Genomic DNA, 14,275 nt, shown 5'->3' with positions numbered 1-14,275 from the left:
TGGCTGGTCAGTTGTTGTTTTTGTTTTTATTTTTAATCTATTGTTAAATTAATTGGCAAAACCTTTAAATTTAATTAAAGTACATTTTAAATTGATAGAAGAAAATAATTTCGGGAATATTTTATGATTCTGTTTTATGTATGAAAAATATAAACCGAAAATTACACTACAGCAGATTATGTCGTTTTTTCCCCAAATTAACAAAACATTGTCTCTACATATAGAAGCTACTGGTATTGATAATTTTATAATTGAATTACATTATCCAGAATAGAATATGTATTGTGAGAAAAATACGGTACGTAGTTTAATTTGGAGGCCTGACAGGACCTATCAGCGTCCGCGGACCACGGCTTCGCAATATAAATAAACCGATGTTGTAATTGGTTCTGAAAGCGGAACTGCGCTTGACGCGTAATGTGACGAGCATTGTAAACAAAAGTATGGTAAATGTTTCCCTAGCCTAGAAAAGAAGGAATGCTGTCTCAAGAGTCTTTTCCTTGAGTAAGGTAAGAGGCCTAAAACACGAATTCCCCTATTTAGATACCGCTTTCTTGTTAACAGTATGGGTGTGTGTGGCAAATGAAACGTTAGCTAAAAGCCAGTGGCTCTAGTTTTCTCCTCTCTTGTAGCTAACATAACTCGATTTCTGCACCGAAACTCGCGCAAACAGCTCATTACTCTAACGTTATCGTTAAGGTAAAAGTCAAATACAATGGTTAGCTCAAGCACCCATGCACTCTCAATGCTCGAAAGTGTCTAGGTAGATGGCTAGCGGGACTGTTTATAGCTTGACATTAGATGCCACGCTAGCTAGCTACTCTCACTGTGTCTGTGTCACGCTGACCGATAATCGTGGACATTAAATAAAATGACTCTGCGCAGGTTTTGTGCGGTCAATGTCGATGAGTTTGGCAAAACTAGCTTTCATTTCATTGTTCATAATTAATGATTTTTTTTTTTAAAAAAACGTACGTTTTCTAAAAGATGAAAGATTAGCGGCACTAGATATTTAACATCAGTTAATGAGTTTCTGTTCTTGTTGTCAATGACTCTCAAACATTCTTTTCACAACCAATTAATTAAACGTGAAACATGCACGGAAATGTATAGGGCGAAACACACAGGCTATACAATATTAATGAACCTGAAGGTCAATATTTGGCTAAACCCCAAAATTTGCCGGGCCCCCAATGGCCTCCCTCTTCCCCCTGGCAACACTGTCCTATGCTGGTAATAAAATAATAAAGGTGAGCACGAGGTAGGAAGACGCCCTAGAATGAGTTGAAAAATTAACTTGTCCTTTATTCCTGCATATACATTTTCTACGTGTGTGTGTCATTCGTATTGTCTCACTTTGTATGTTCCTCAACCTTATCTGTTTTTGGTGTGCCACCCCAAACATTTTAGTGGCCCACATTTGACCACCCTTATGGAAAAAATTGTGGAGGTGCCCCTGCTTCAGTAATGTTGAGGCCTGAGCTCTGGAAAGGCCAATCATGACTCTGTGTTTTTGTTTTGCCCCCCCCTCCTCCCCTCCTATACATTCACAGAAACTGGTTGAAAAGCAACCAGTTTCCAGAGGAAAAAGCTGAAAGACCTTCAAACTGTATTGTTTGGCATTTTCCATAGAATCAACTACAGAAATGGAAGCGAATTATGTATTTAGTGGCATGCTACTAATAACAAAGTGCCTAAAGATACAGTTTAAAATCACTTCTTTGCCAAGGTGTCACTTGTGTCGATAAAACATTAATTAATCTTTTAACTTGAATTATTTCTTGGTCAGCCTTAAGTGGTTAACAAACAAAGAAACATTCCTATGAAAATGGTCAGGTACAATGACCGAATTTAAAAACTGGTGAAAAAGCAGCCACTGTCCAAACGAAAACAATTGAGCAATAGTTCACACTGAAAGAACTTTCTGAAGTTCTTTCAGTGTGAACTATTGCTCAAGACTTTAAAAAGTTACCAAAAAGCCTGAGTACAAAATCTAATACCTTGAGGAGAGGCTTAAGACTTTTGGACTGTATATTGTATGTACTACAGACATAATTTAATTGTTATTTAGCAACAACATTGTGCCCACTACCTTCATAAAACTGAAGACATCACTTATTTATGATGCATGTGTGTTGTCCTCACAGAGCTCCAGGATGTTGTGTGAAATCCTGCTCACATCGCTATGGCTCCTGTTTGTTATCTTCTGGCTGGAGTTGATAAGCCTGTGGTTGTTTCTGTCAATGTTCTTCCAAGACCGTGCATTTTACCACTGGGGGGATGGGTAAGAGATTGTTCTATGGTGTCTTTTTTAAATATTTTTATTTCTTGAGTGATTAAGTTGTATCTACATGTTCTCACAATATCTGAATTAAATGTAGTCCTTCTTCATCCAAGTACCTGATTTATTCTACTGCTTTTCCCATTGAATTGGTTTAAGGCTGCACCATCCTCTTGTCTCCTTATTAGCTAGGATCCATAGACAACTGCTGCTATTAATTTATTTAAAAAGTTGTGTCTCTGACATTGAGAGCTTCGTGTCAAGAGTAACTAACCTATCAGGACTACGTTGAATGCATTGCTTTGGAACAAACACTTGTTCAGAAATTCCTGAGTTTTCTATGCAAATAAAACCCAGCTACAGTTTCTTCTGCTGCATATAATGTTTTGATTCAACACACACCGATAACAGACCTAACTGGGAACAGTTAGGTCTGTTAGATGTGTGCAAGATGGCACAGTTGTGCTGAGCAAATTCAATGCTCTTTTAAATTTCCAGCAATTGAATTTGAGTTTTTCAAGGGCAGTTAAGTATGTGTCAGTGTGTTGTTACTAAGTCAGATTGATTTGTACTGTCACCCATAATTATAAACAAGTTTGACTTCACATGACTCATGATGTTTTGCTCACTGAAATGTCTTTGAACTAACTTGGACAAAGTTTGTGGAAAAAGGAGACTGTAGACTCACAAGGATTGAAAGTAAAGATGTCACCATTTAAACTATGGCTGTTATTTGATCTTAGCCCTCAAGCCCTGTTCTGAACAAGTAGATAGAAAAAATATTTTAAAGCCATTCGCTTGTCATTGCAGGATGTTTGCAGATGATCCTGGACAGATGATCTACATGTTAAGCCGGTATGAATTATGTCTTGATTCAGTGTGTTGTGGGTTTTGGGGTTTTTTTTTTGTTGTTTTTTTGTTTTTGTTTTTTATATAAATATGAGCTGTTTGTTTATACCTGTATGCAAATCTGATCTCTTGTCCCTTTCCACAGCGCTGATGCCCAGACAGAGACGCAAACCTGAGATGGAGAAAACAAAAGAAAACAAGAAGTCCACTAAAGACTCTGAATGGAGAGCTGTTGAAGTAATGTGACTGAAGAATATGATAAAAGGCAGGAGCCTTTTTTCTTTCTTTTTGTTTTCTTTTTTTTGGTCCTGCCTGGCCCACCCTTGTGCACAGTCCACTTTCAATAATAGATGGTAGAGAGGTACAGCATGAGTGAAGGGCCAAGCTGAGATGCAGAGGGGGGTGTGCAACATTTATGATTTTTACTCAAATTTTGGTGAAACAGAATGAATGTAAAGGAACTGTTGATTCAGAAAAGACTATGCTTTTTTTTTTTTTTTTTTTTTTTTTTTTTTGTCTACCATTTCATTTTAAACATTTTTTTTTTTTTAAATATGTTGAGATAGTGTTTTGATCATGTGATTCTATGCAACTACATTTGTTGCTTTTTACAGCTATATTCATGGTTTCAGAAAGCTGATGACTGTAAATCTGTTACCAGATTTTTTTTTTTTTTATCATCTTTTTTCTTTTTATTATTTGTTCCAATCAATTATCAGATGTTTGTATGTTTGATGCTACAGCTTTTAACAATGAGCTACTTTTGAATGTTGGATTTGATGGAACACATGTGATGAGTGTAGAATAGGTAATTAATAATTTGATCAAATATTTTTATACACTTAACACTAAGCGTTTCACCTACAGTAGATAAAGCATTATTTGAGCTTGAAGGAGGTATCTAGTATTACAAATTTCAGCCTTCATCTGATTTTGATCAACTGTATTACCACTCTTATAAAATAAATCTTATACCAGGTCAGAAGATGGCAAGGGAAACGTATTCATTTGTAAAAGGGGATCAAGGAATGTATCGGGGGGAATGGTAGCAAGTGTATAAAGCAACTTCTTCTTCCCTTTTTTTTTTTTTTTTTTTTTTTAATTTTTATTTTTTTAAATATATAGATATATCCAGTACATAAAAGGAAAAGTCCACTTTTCAAACATATTAGTCTCAGCTAGCCTGTGAGATTATTTGTCTGCCAGCCATTTTTGTGTTATCTTTAGGTGTCTGTTGATTAAATGGTTTCCCCTGAAACAAACAGCATATTTGGGTTTTCTTCGTTTCAATACATTTTTCTCCCAGTGAGCCAAATGTTGTCACTTTTAGACTGGTCTTAAACAATAGTTCTACAAGCTTTTTGAAGAGCTTTCTGAGGGCATTTCAATTTTATTGGAAAATGTATTTCTTTAGTCAAATATATGAAAAATGCCAAAGATAAGTTTGGAAGAAACTAGTGTTGGGTTTTTTGTTCTGTTTTTGCACCAACAAGGTGATTCCCAAAGATCTATTAAATGGAAAGCTTATATTGGGTCAAGGCGAGGACAAGAAGTAGGAGACCTACAGCAGATGAGCAGTGTGTGAAAGCCATGTGCTTAAGAAGTTGGAATCCAGCAAAGACCTGATACAGGAGCTGCAGTTGATCCATCTACTGTCGATGCTCACTTCAACCTCATCAGAAATGGTGTCATAGGAGGGGTCTCTGTTACACCTGTTTGAATCTATTAAGCAAGGTAAACTGGGAGAAAAGGCTGAGGTATGCCAAATTCCAGGAGAACTGGATGAAACATGAGTGGCAACAAGTCTTATATAGTAATTTATCCAAATCATCACTAATATGTATGGAGGAAGTCAGAAAAGGCACAACAGTCAATGTCTACATCAGCTGTAAAACATGGAGTCTAAGTGAGTAGTGTGACTTACCGACATCATTACAGTATCAGATTTTGATCCACCATGCAATACCATACAGCAGAGGCTTCATTTTTCATGTCAATGATCCCAAACACATTGCAGTAAAAGCATACATAGATTTTAAAAAACCCAAACAATATTAGTCATGGACTGGCTTCCCCAGAGCATACACCTTAATGCTATTCAAGCAGTGCTGGGTCATTTCAACAAAGAACAGAAAAAAGCCAGTCAGCATTCAAAGAGCTTTGAATGTAATTAGAAACCTGAAGCCGATTTCTGAAAACTACTTATAGGAAAGCTTGCCTAACAGAGTTTAGGTTGTGTTGAAGAATAAAGGTGGTCATACCAAATACTGGGTTTCAAAAATCGCCCATGTCCCCTTTTCCTGTGAAAAAAAAAAAAATTTTTTTTAAAAGGACAACGGGTTGTTCAAGTACTTCAAATTCCAGAACACTAGGAGGCGCTCACAATAAAGAAAGTCCACTTAAGAACCGGAGATGTGGTTACACTACCGGGTCATCATCCCATCCTGCTAATAAAAGATGAAAACGCACTCAGGCCATGAACTCGATAGGAGTTAATGTGTTTTGTTGACATCGGACGTATTTGTGCTGATTATTTGTGCAAACAAACGGTTTTGTTTTTAATTTTAAGCGTTTTTCATAAACATGGCTCCAACGATTCAGACACAATCTCAACGAGAAGACGGCCACAGGTACGTTCAACAGTGCCTTTACAAGTTCGCTTACCTGAGTGGTTTCTGCACGTTTTGTGTCAGTTTACGACACGGAGTTAAGTGTAATGCAGTAACAAGTGATCAGCGGGTCCCAGGGTGCTTTTCTGATGTGTGTAGCATTAGTCGGAAGTGTTAGCAAACAAACAATCAAGCTTAACGTTCGGTTAATTTACGAGAAGCTTACATAAATCAGCGTAGGGATTTCCATAAGCTTAGTGTCAGTCGTTTGTGCCAGTCAACAATTTATTATTATTTTTTTTAGCAGCACTAATGTAAAGTTCAGGCAAATCAAAAGCTGACTTTATGTTGGCTACAAGAATGCTAACAACAATGTGGCGGAAAAAAAGACGCCCGAAAGATTAGTTATTAAGTACTAAAAAATTGTGGTTTTAAGTTTGCGATATGTGTAGGGTAGCTTTTGTTCCTTTTAAACATGTTAACGCACAAATATCCCTTCCAGTGTTGCCATTGCCAATATTTGTTTTGAATTTTTGGTCCTTCGTTTGCAATATTGCAATATTGCAAAATAAAATAAAACAAATAAAATGAGAGTTAGCTTGTAATTGGTTTAAGCTGTACATTTCAGACCACAGTGAAAAGTATGTATAGACAACATAAGGAATGCCCTATTTCTGCCCAAAAGGAGAGGTTCTCTGTTTTCCAAGTTGAAGACATTTGGATTCTTAATATAAAATTAAATTGTGTAGTAAAGGGATTGTGCATTGTGCACTCTTTACTACTAACCAATGGCTGTTTTTTCTTCCAGCAGGCCATCCTCTCACAGAACCGTCCCAGAGAGGTCAGTAGATTTAAAAACATATTTGTATGTACATAGTTTCTGTCAGGTACAGAAACTGCTTCTGTATGTGAAGATTGCTGGCTTACCATTGGTGTATTCTTTACTTTGGTGCTCTTGACAGGTCTGGAGTTGTCTGCAGAGTGAAATACTGTAACACCTTGCCTGACATACCCTTTGATCCTAAATTCATCACTTATCCATTTGATCAGCACAGGTATTCATTTTTCACTCCAGTGAATGGAGTGAATACAAGTATTCACTTCCCATCAAGTAAACATGTTTAAACACACACACCCATATATAACCTGTGGTTTTCTTTATTGGCAGGTTTGTACAGTATAAAGCCACTTCTCTTGAGAAGCAGCACAAGCATGAACTCCTGACTGAACCAGACCTCGGGGTCACCATTGATCTTATCAACCCAGACACGTACCGCATAGACCCCAACAGTAAGTCTCCATCAAGGTCGATCCTGTTCTTAATTTACATTGTGAATTATTTAAATGTCTGCACAGACTAAGTTCATCTTTCACATTTTCAGTTCTGTTGGATCCCGCTGATGAAAAACTGTTGGAGGAGGACATCCAGGCTCCATCCAGTTCAAAGAGGTATGACTACTAAATGGGCTGCTTTGTGTTATGCATTCAGTAATATTTTATTTTGAGCAATTTTCCCCCTTCCCTATAAGGTCGCAGCAGCATGCCAAAGTTGTCCCATGGATGAGGAAAACAGAATACATTTCCACAGAGTTTAACCGATACGGTGTTTCCAATGAGAAAGTGGAAGTCAAGTAAGTTGGATCGGTGAACTCCACCTTTACATTTCACACATGTACAGATGCTTGTTCTAGGTGTTCATGTAATCGAGATGTTTTTGTTTTTGCGTTTAGGATTGGAGTGTCTGTCAAACAGCAGTTTACAGAAGAAGAGATCTACAAGGACCGAGACAGTCAGATTTCTGCTATTGAGAAGACGTTTGAGGATGCACAGAAATCTGTGAGTGAGCATATTAATATGCTGCTCAAATCCTTCTCTTCTTACACCAACAAAATTATGTAATATGTAAAAGAAATGTGCAACTCCTGTTTTGGCAATTGTTTTTTTTTATGTTCTGTTTGTCAACTGAGTTCTTTTATTTTGATATGTGTTTGTGTTGGTAAGCTACAAACTAGCTAAAATAAAAGTTCTTTATCTCCAGATTACACAGCATTACAGCAAACCCAGAGTTACTCCTGTGGAGGTGCTACCTGTGTTCCCTGACTTTAAGGTGAGCTAATTCCTTAACTGAATTTATTTGTATTAACCTATGGAACCTTAATGATTGAAACATGCATGCAACAACAACAAAAGAAATCCACTCTTGTTGCGCTGGTAGTTAAAAATAATAAATACATTTTCTCTTTGCCCCAGATGTGGATCAATCCATGTGCTCAAGTCATATTTGACTCCGATCCTGCACCTAAAGACATGTCTGGACCAGCAGCTGTGGAAATGATGTCTCAGGCCATGATCAGGTATGATCAGATGTGTTTTCTCTGTTCTCCTCTTCAACAGCTTTTTTTTTTTTTTTTTTTGTTAAATGTCACTTGATGTTTGTGAAATATAGAGGTATGATGGATGAGGAAGGAAATCAGTTTGTGGCCTACTTCCTGCCCAATGAGGAAACACTCCGAAAGCGCAAGAGAGACTTTGAAGAGGGGATCGATTACATGCCTGATGATCTGTAAGTAAAATAGTGCATCACAAACATGTTTCTGTGGAATTTACTGCATTAAATAAACATTAATTGGTGTTATTTATTTTACTTTATTTTATTTATTTATTTATTTATTTATTTTTTGAGTGTGTTTGGTGAAAGTGTACTGTATACAAGTATAATGGAATTTTGTATGGTATGTTTCAGCTATGATTACAAGATAGCAAGGGAATACAACTGGAACGTTAAGAACAAAGCCAGCAAAGGCTATGAAGAGAACTACTTCTTTATCTTCAGAGATGGAGACGGTGTTTACTACAATGAGCTGGAGACAAGGTGACACCTTAGAAATGATTTGTATATGTTGACACTTGGATGGAAAATATTTTTAACTACTTCAACATTGTACATGTTGGTTTGTTGCACAAGTTTTGGTATTGGTGGTATTGATGTTGTTGCACAAACCGTCATGACAAATAACTGGCTGGCCAAGACCTTTTACAACTGTTATTCTGGCCTGTAGGGTGCGCTTGAGCAAGAGAAGAGCCAAGGCTGGAGCACAGTCTACAACAAACGCTGTGCTGGTGTGTAAGCACAGAGACATGAATGAGAAGGAGCTTGAAGCTCAGGTGAGTGCATTTCATTGTTTTTCAGAGCTTTCAATCAGGAGTTTAGCTTTCCATCCTATAGTTTGCTGATGAAGCTAGAAACGTACGTTGTTGTTACTGAATTTTTTTTGTTTGTTTTGTTTTGTTTTTCTTGGAAGAAGATTGGGATTGATACAATGTCTTTAAAGACATTTAAAGAAAACTATTTAGAAGTTTTAGAACTGTATGATTGATCTAATAGAAGCAGTTCTGCTGCCACACATTTGATAAACAAAATAGTTGCTATACAAAAGAAGTGCTGGTATGGGAGGTGTCTTTTATTGCTTTAAGCAAAAAAAACAACAAAACAACAAAACAAAAAAAACTAACGGGGTCAATGATGGTTTGCATTATTATATATTTAGCACCGTGCTTCCAGCATTTTCCATGTCACTCGACAGACTACGCTAGATTACAAATGCTTTCTAGGAATGGCCGTATACTTTGATTTTTGTCATTCCTCTGTTACTGTGTATTTATAACTGACTGCCTTCACTGTGATTTTTCAGGAGGCACGTAAAGCTCAGTTGGAGAACCATGAGCCAGAAGATGAGGAAGAAGATATGGACATGGACAAAGAGATGCAAGATTCTGGTCAGTTGTTGACATATAATTTTTACTGACTTTTCTACCCTCTACCCAGAATTGGCTGGGGAAAGACTCTGATGATTTTATTTTATTTATTTTTTTTGTCAGATTAAGCAACATAAACTTTGTTTTAGAAATACGTGACAGTCTGGGCGGTGAGCTACCAGAGCATTTTCTGTAATTTTACACATTTATGATGTAGAAAAACTGTCATGTGCTGTTGAAATTGCACTTCTTTAGCTTATATCTGGGGAAACGGAACGGTTCATATATAGTGCTTTTTTTTTTTTTTTTTTTTTTTACTCTACCTGAGCACTTATTGCGCTTTATCTAAATCTAATTAATATTTTGGGGATTAAATGTGTAGTGAAATGTCTTTAAAGTGCAGTTTCATTTGTCCGTATGTGCCCTCGATGTAAAATGAGTTTGAGCGATTGTCAGTAACTATGCTAAATCAACGCACTGCTATTTTCTCCAGGTGATGAGAAGAAGGGCAGTGGCAGCGAGGCAGAAAACTCTGGCAGTGAATCTGAGAGAGACGATGAAGACCAGGAACAAAGGGGAGAAGATGAGGACGAGGATGAAGACAGAGGGAAGAGGAGGCGGAAGGCAAGCGGCAGTGGTAGCGAGAGCGGCGAGGAGAGGACCAGAGAAATGCGAGATGAGGAAGAGATCTTTGGCAGTGATGACGACAGCGACGACAATGAGCCAAAGAATTCAGCCAGGAGCAGCGGGGAGGAGGGCAGCGACAGTGAGGATGAAGGTGGGAACAGAAGAGGCAGCCGGAGTCGCAGCCCCTCTCCTGCAGGCAGCGACCGCAGCAGCGACCATTCAGAGACTCGGGCTCAGAGTGGGAGTGGAAGTGACAGAGGCTCAGATTCCAGTGACGCCAGCGACAGTGAATAAGACCAGTGAGCCGGTGACCTGTCCTATCTATATATTGAGCTCCAAACATTGGCGCTCTTACACTGTCATTGAGTATAATATTGGCCTGATGTGGGGTTGAAATTTCTTGCTGATTACAAATTGTTTATGAAATGCTGATAACCTTTCACCTGGATACAACTCTGTTCAATCCAGTTTTTATTTGTAGATTTAACTCTAGTTGCTATTTGTATGCCATTCCTCTATATTGTTTGCCAGATGGTCATTACAGGATCATGTTAAAAAAAAAAAAAAAAAGTTTTCCACTCTAAAATGTTTTAAAATGTTTTCCACTCTTGAAATGCCTTTGGAGTGGGAATAGTGTAAAGCATGTGGGCTCTCAAAGCAGGTAATAAATTGTAGATGACATTTTGTAAAAAACCTCTGACCAGAGTTTGTTCTTTTTCTGCGTCTTTTTCTGATTTGGGAACCTCTTGAGTATTTTAATGAATTTAACCTGTGCTGTAATTAGTACAGCTGATCTTATAGTATTGTATTTGTTCATCTGAAAAAAAAAACCCTAAAATGACTGATTCAAATGCAGAACTGACAGAGCTGTTTGGGTTAAAATGTTTATTAACAATTCCATACACACCAGATGGACATTAAACTGACAGCCTCATAAAGGAACCTTTGGAGATGCAGAAGATGTACATTCAGCGAAAAAATGACAGGTGGCTCTTCAGCCATTCTTCTGTCAAGTCATCAGGGTTTCTTGTTTCAAACACCTTAGAGAGTAAAGCAAAGAAATTATAAAATGAGCAATAGCTCATACACGGGAGAGTTAACATGTAAGAAAAGACATGTTTATAAGAAAACATTACATTAAAATATGAATAACCTGCTAAATAAATTGGCAGTAAACATAAAAGTAATTGGGCTTTGGTCTAGAATCAGTAATGATCTAGTTTATATGTCTGTCAACTACTAAAACAAAACAACTGAGTATTTTTCAGAGAAAAGTAAATCTGAGACTTTCAATTAAAATCTACAAATTTACAGATTTTCAATTTCTCTGAATAAAAAGAAATATTATACCTTGTTACATTAAATACTAGTATATTTACTCAACATACCACTGTATATTATGAACTCATAATTTTGTGATAATTACCTTTGTGAGCTCTGCAGTTTGGACCAGTCGATTCTTGCTTCCTGCATACATCATCTGCTGCTCTGGCTTGCACCCTATTAAAATGAAAGTGACATTTTTTGGGGGGTAATTTTAATACTCACCCAAACATATCTTTAGAATTCAACCTTCATCACCATAAAAACATTTAAAAGTGTATTTTAGATTAGTTTACTTTGCCATTGTTGCTACAATGCTTTAAGAATCTAGATTACTGTAACTGCTTACCCACGGGACTGGAGAATATGAAACACAGCGGGTAAGACACTCTGCCATCATCATGGACATATTTGTAGCTGTAGACAATGAATGTACATTTCTGTCAAGGAACTTTTCTGTTTATATAACCATATCAGTAGAATCTGAACAGGGAGCAAGCAGTAAGGAGTCTGAAGAGGTGGAGGTATGGATTGGAGAGAAGAGGAATGAAAGTCAGTAAAAGCAAGACAGAATACATATGTGTGAATAAGAAGGAGACAGATGCAAAGGTGATGCTGGAAAAGTAGTGGCAGCAAAGGTGGATGAGTTTAAATACTTGGGGTCAACCAATCCAGTGCACAAGAGAGGTGAAGAAGAGTGACTATTATGACTGATAGCAGCTAGAGTGAAAGGGTTTACAAGAAAGCACTGAGACTTCCTATGATGTATGGTTTGGAGACCGTGACACTGGCAAGAAGATGAAGACATCAGAGGGACAGCTCAGGTTGAGACAAAATTATAGTGGCAACCCTGAGACTGGACGTGTGCAGAAGGGGCATAGTGGCTGCATTGGACATAGAATTTTGAATATGGAGCAATCAGGCAGGAGGAAAAGAGGACCACAGAGGAGATTCGTGGCTGTTGTGAAAAAGGACATGCAGAGGGTTGGTGTGACAGAACAGGATAATAGGATTGAATGAGATGGAGGCAGATGATCAACTCCGGTGACCCAGAAGGGGAGCAGCCAACAGAAGATCACTTGATTTTGCAAAAAGACTATTTTTTTTTAATTAATAATTTTGCTATTCATGATACGATGTAAGGATATCTGGGCTGCCGCTCTGGAAGTTCATTTCTTAAGTCATCCATTGAGATGTCCTAGAAGACAAGACAGAGTGTGAGTGACTTTTTAAATCAAAACAGAGAGTAAATAAAGAGAGAAAGAAAAAATTGTCTTACGTCATATTCCTCCTCAAGAATAACGAGCTGTTTCTCCATGTCTATTTTCACTAAGAAATTTCAAAGAAAAATCTTTTGTGCTTTGATTTTATTTTATATTAGTTGGTCCGCAGATATTCATATGCGAAGAAAATTTTTGATAATGGTTTTACAAATGTGAAGTAGGTGTGTAAGGAACGGATAAACGTTACTTACTTAGTATGGCAGCATTGCTGGTCTCTTTTCGAAATCTAAACTTTTTCAGTTTATCTTTCAGACTTTCATCCACTTCACACACAACTAAAGAGCTTGACTGTAAAAACAGGCCATGAAAACATTAGTTAAATTGTGTCACTCTATTAAATGTTCAATATCTCCAGATAATACTGTGATAAATAGTTAAGTGGGCTGGTCTACAGACCAAAAATAGAAACAAAAAAAACGGGGTGAAGGACATCTACTAGATCTGTAAAGGGCTCTATCCACCTTGCATGGGTATATTAAACATTCATGACACTCTTTGACATTTTGAGGGCAGGAAATGTGTTGCAGCAATATGCAAGATTGTAGTTTCCTGTTTTATAGAGCAAGGGGGATGGTCGCAATGGTTAAGTAGAACAAATATCTTTATGCGCACAGACAAATACGTAGAATTATGGTTCATCGAATGCAGTGAACTTCAATTGAAAAGCTAAGTCTTTCAAGAAATTGCATCAGTTTCACCTACCATTCTCAAAGGATCCTTCTCTGCTTTTAAGTCCTGAGGGTAACACCGCCTTGCTTAAACTGTTTGCGATAGACTGACAGTTACTTTCAAACTGTTAAAGATGGCAGGGGAGGGCAGACGCAATGCTAGATTGCCTCTCAGTCATGCTTCCTCCTTTCAGCAGGAAAACATGACAGCAGTGTTGAAGCAGAGCAACGTATCTCAGTCTTTTATTGCATAGGGGATAAATTATGGAAAACATTTACACACTAAACTCACACATTTTACCGTAGCAGAAGAAGCTGGAGTTGAAATTGAATAATTTTAGGCCATTTAAACCTGAAGATGATCAGGTTAATCATTTTGTGTTGTCTTTTACTGTCACTTAGTATCTGCGACTTTCACTTCCCTTTATAATGTGAATGTGAATATCAAAGTGAAACTTGCAGATGTAGAAAACGTCTTCATATCCTTAAACAATAGCAAAACAGAATGTTGTTTAGGAGTTGAAGTATTTTATTTATAAAATTTAAGTCATAATAATAAAAAATAAGAAAGCCATTATGTTTAAGCAGTCAAAAGTGTGGGAAGAATAATTTATTTAAAAAAATTCTTTTTGTTTTACATTCTGGTTACATTATGGAAGGGCAACCTATAAATCACAAGTGACAGCACATTGTAATATTAGAGTTGATACTGGATTTTTGGTCAATATTGGAATTTGTAAGGCACTGGTCACTTACACATGCTCTGTGTCGCCTTATAGGGCCTTTTCCCACCACGCCTGAAACTAAAAGGCTTAAGTCAGATCTCACACTCTGCACGACTGCCGTGCATTTAAGAATCTGCAGTCTGAAAGAAATCAG

At 37.3% G+C, this 14,275-nt stretch overlaps 2 protein-coding genes and 1 long non-coding RNA gene across 4 annotated transcripts; 2 read left to right on the top strand and 1 right to left on the bottom strand.

Moving 5' to 3' along the window:
* Window positions 1–392: 392 nt before the first annotated feature.
* Window positions 393–4,455, top strand: LOC134641366 (uncharacterized). The gene is made up of 4 exons (XR_010095522.1): window positions 393–509; window positions 2,148–2,284; window positions 3,092–3,136; window positions 3,276–4,455. It is a non-coding gene; the product is annotated as an uncharacterized LOC134641366 (long non-coding RNA).
* Window positions 4,456–5,548: 1,093 nt separating this feature from the next.
* Window positions 5,549–10,798, top strand: paf1 (PAF1 homolog, Paf1/RNA polymerase II complex component). Of its 2 annotated transcripts, none has more exons than XM_063493196.1 (14): window positions 5,549–5,760; window positions 6,551–6,580; window positions 6,702–6,794; window positions 6,908–7,029; window positions 7,122–7,188; window positions 7,269–7,370; window positions 7,470–7,575; window positions 7,778–7,846; window positions 7,990–8,093; window positions 8,186–8,302; window positions 8,483–8,611; window positions 8,799–8,904; window positions 9,432–9,516; window positions 9,989–10,798. In XM_063493196.1, the coding sequence occupies exons 1-14, from the start codon at window positions 5,714–5,716 to the stop codon at window positions 10,414–10,416; spliced, it is 1,605 nt and encodes a 534-aa protein (XP_063349266.1). In that variant the 5' UTR covers window positions 5,549–5,713; the 3' UTR covers window positions 10,417–10,798. The 2 variants fall into 2 exon arrangements, with proteins under 2 accessions (XP_063349266.1, XP_063349265.1); XM_063493195.1 differs by having other exon boundaries at window positions 5,550–5,760; window positions 6,548–6,580.
* A 200-nt stretch (window positions 10,799–10,998) lies between these two features.
* Window positions 10,999–13,535, bottom strand: gmfg (glia maturation factor, gamma). Its single transcript, XM_063493681.1, has 7 exons — window positions 13,431–13,535; window positions 12,920–13,016; window positions 12,725–12,774; window positions 12,594–12,643; window positions 11,795–11,877; window positions 11,549–11,622; window positions 10,999–11,162 (listed from the first exon to the last, which is right to left on the bottom strand). The coding sequence occupies exons 1-7, from the start codon at window positions 13,431–13,433 to the stop codon at window positions 11,091–11,093; spliced, it is 429 nt and encodes a 142-aa protein (XP_063349751.1). The 5' UTR covers window positions 13,434–13,535; the 3' UTR covers window positions 10,999–11,090.
* Window positions 13,536–14,275: the final 740 nt, after the last annotated feature.

The sequence above is a fragment of the Pelmatolapia mariae genome, linkage group LG14 (assembly GCF_036321145.2).
Source record: "Pelmatolapia mariae isolate MD_Pm_ZW linkage group LG14, Pm_UMD_F_2, whole genome shotgun sequence".
Classification (NCBI taxonomy): Eukaryota; Metazoa; Chordata; class Actinopteri; order Cichliformes; family Cichlidae; genus Pelmatolapia; species Pelmatolapia mariae.
Note: the sequence above shows the minus strand (reverse complement) of the source record. Positions and strands in the feature narration are given on the sequence as shown.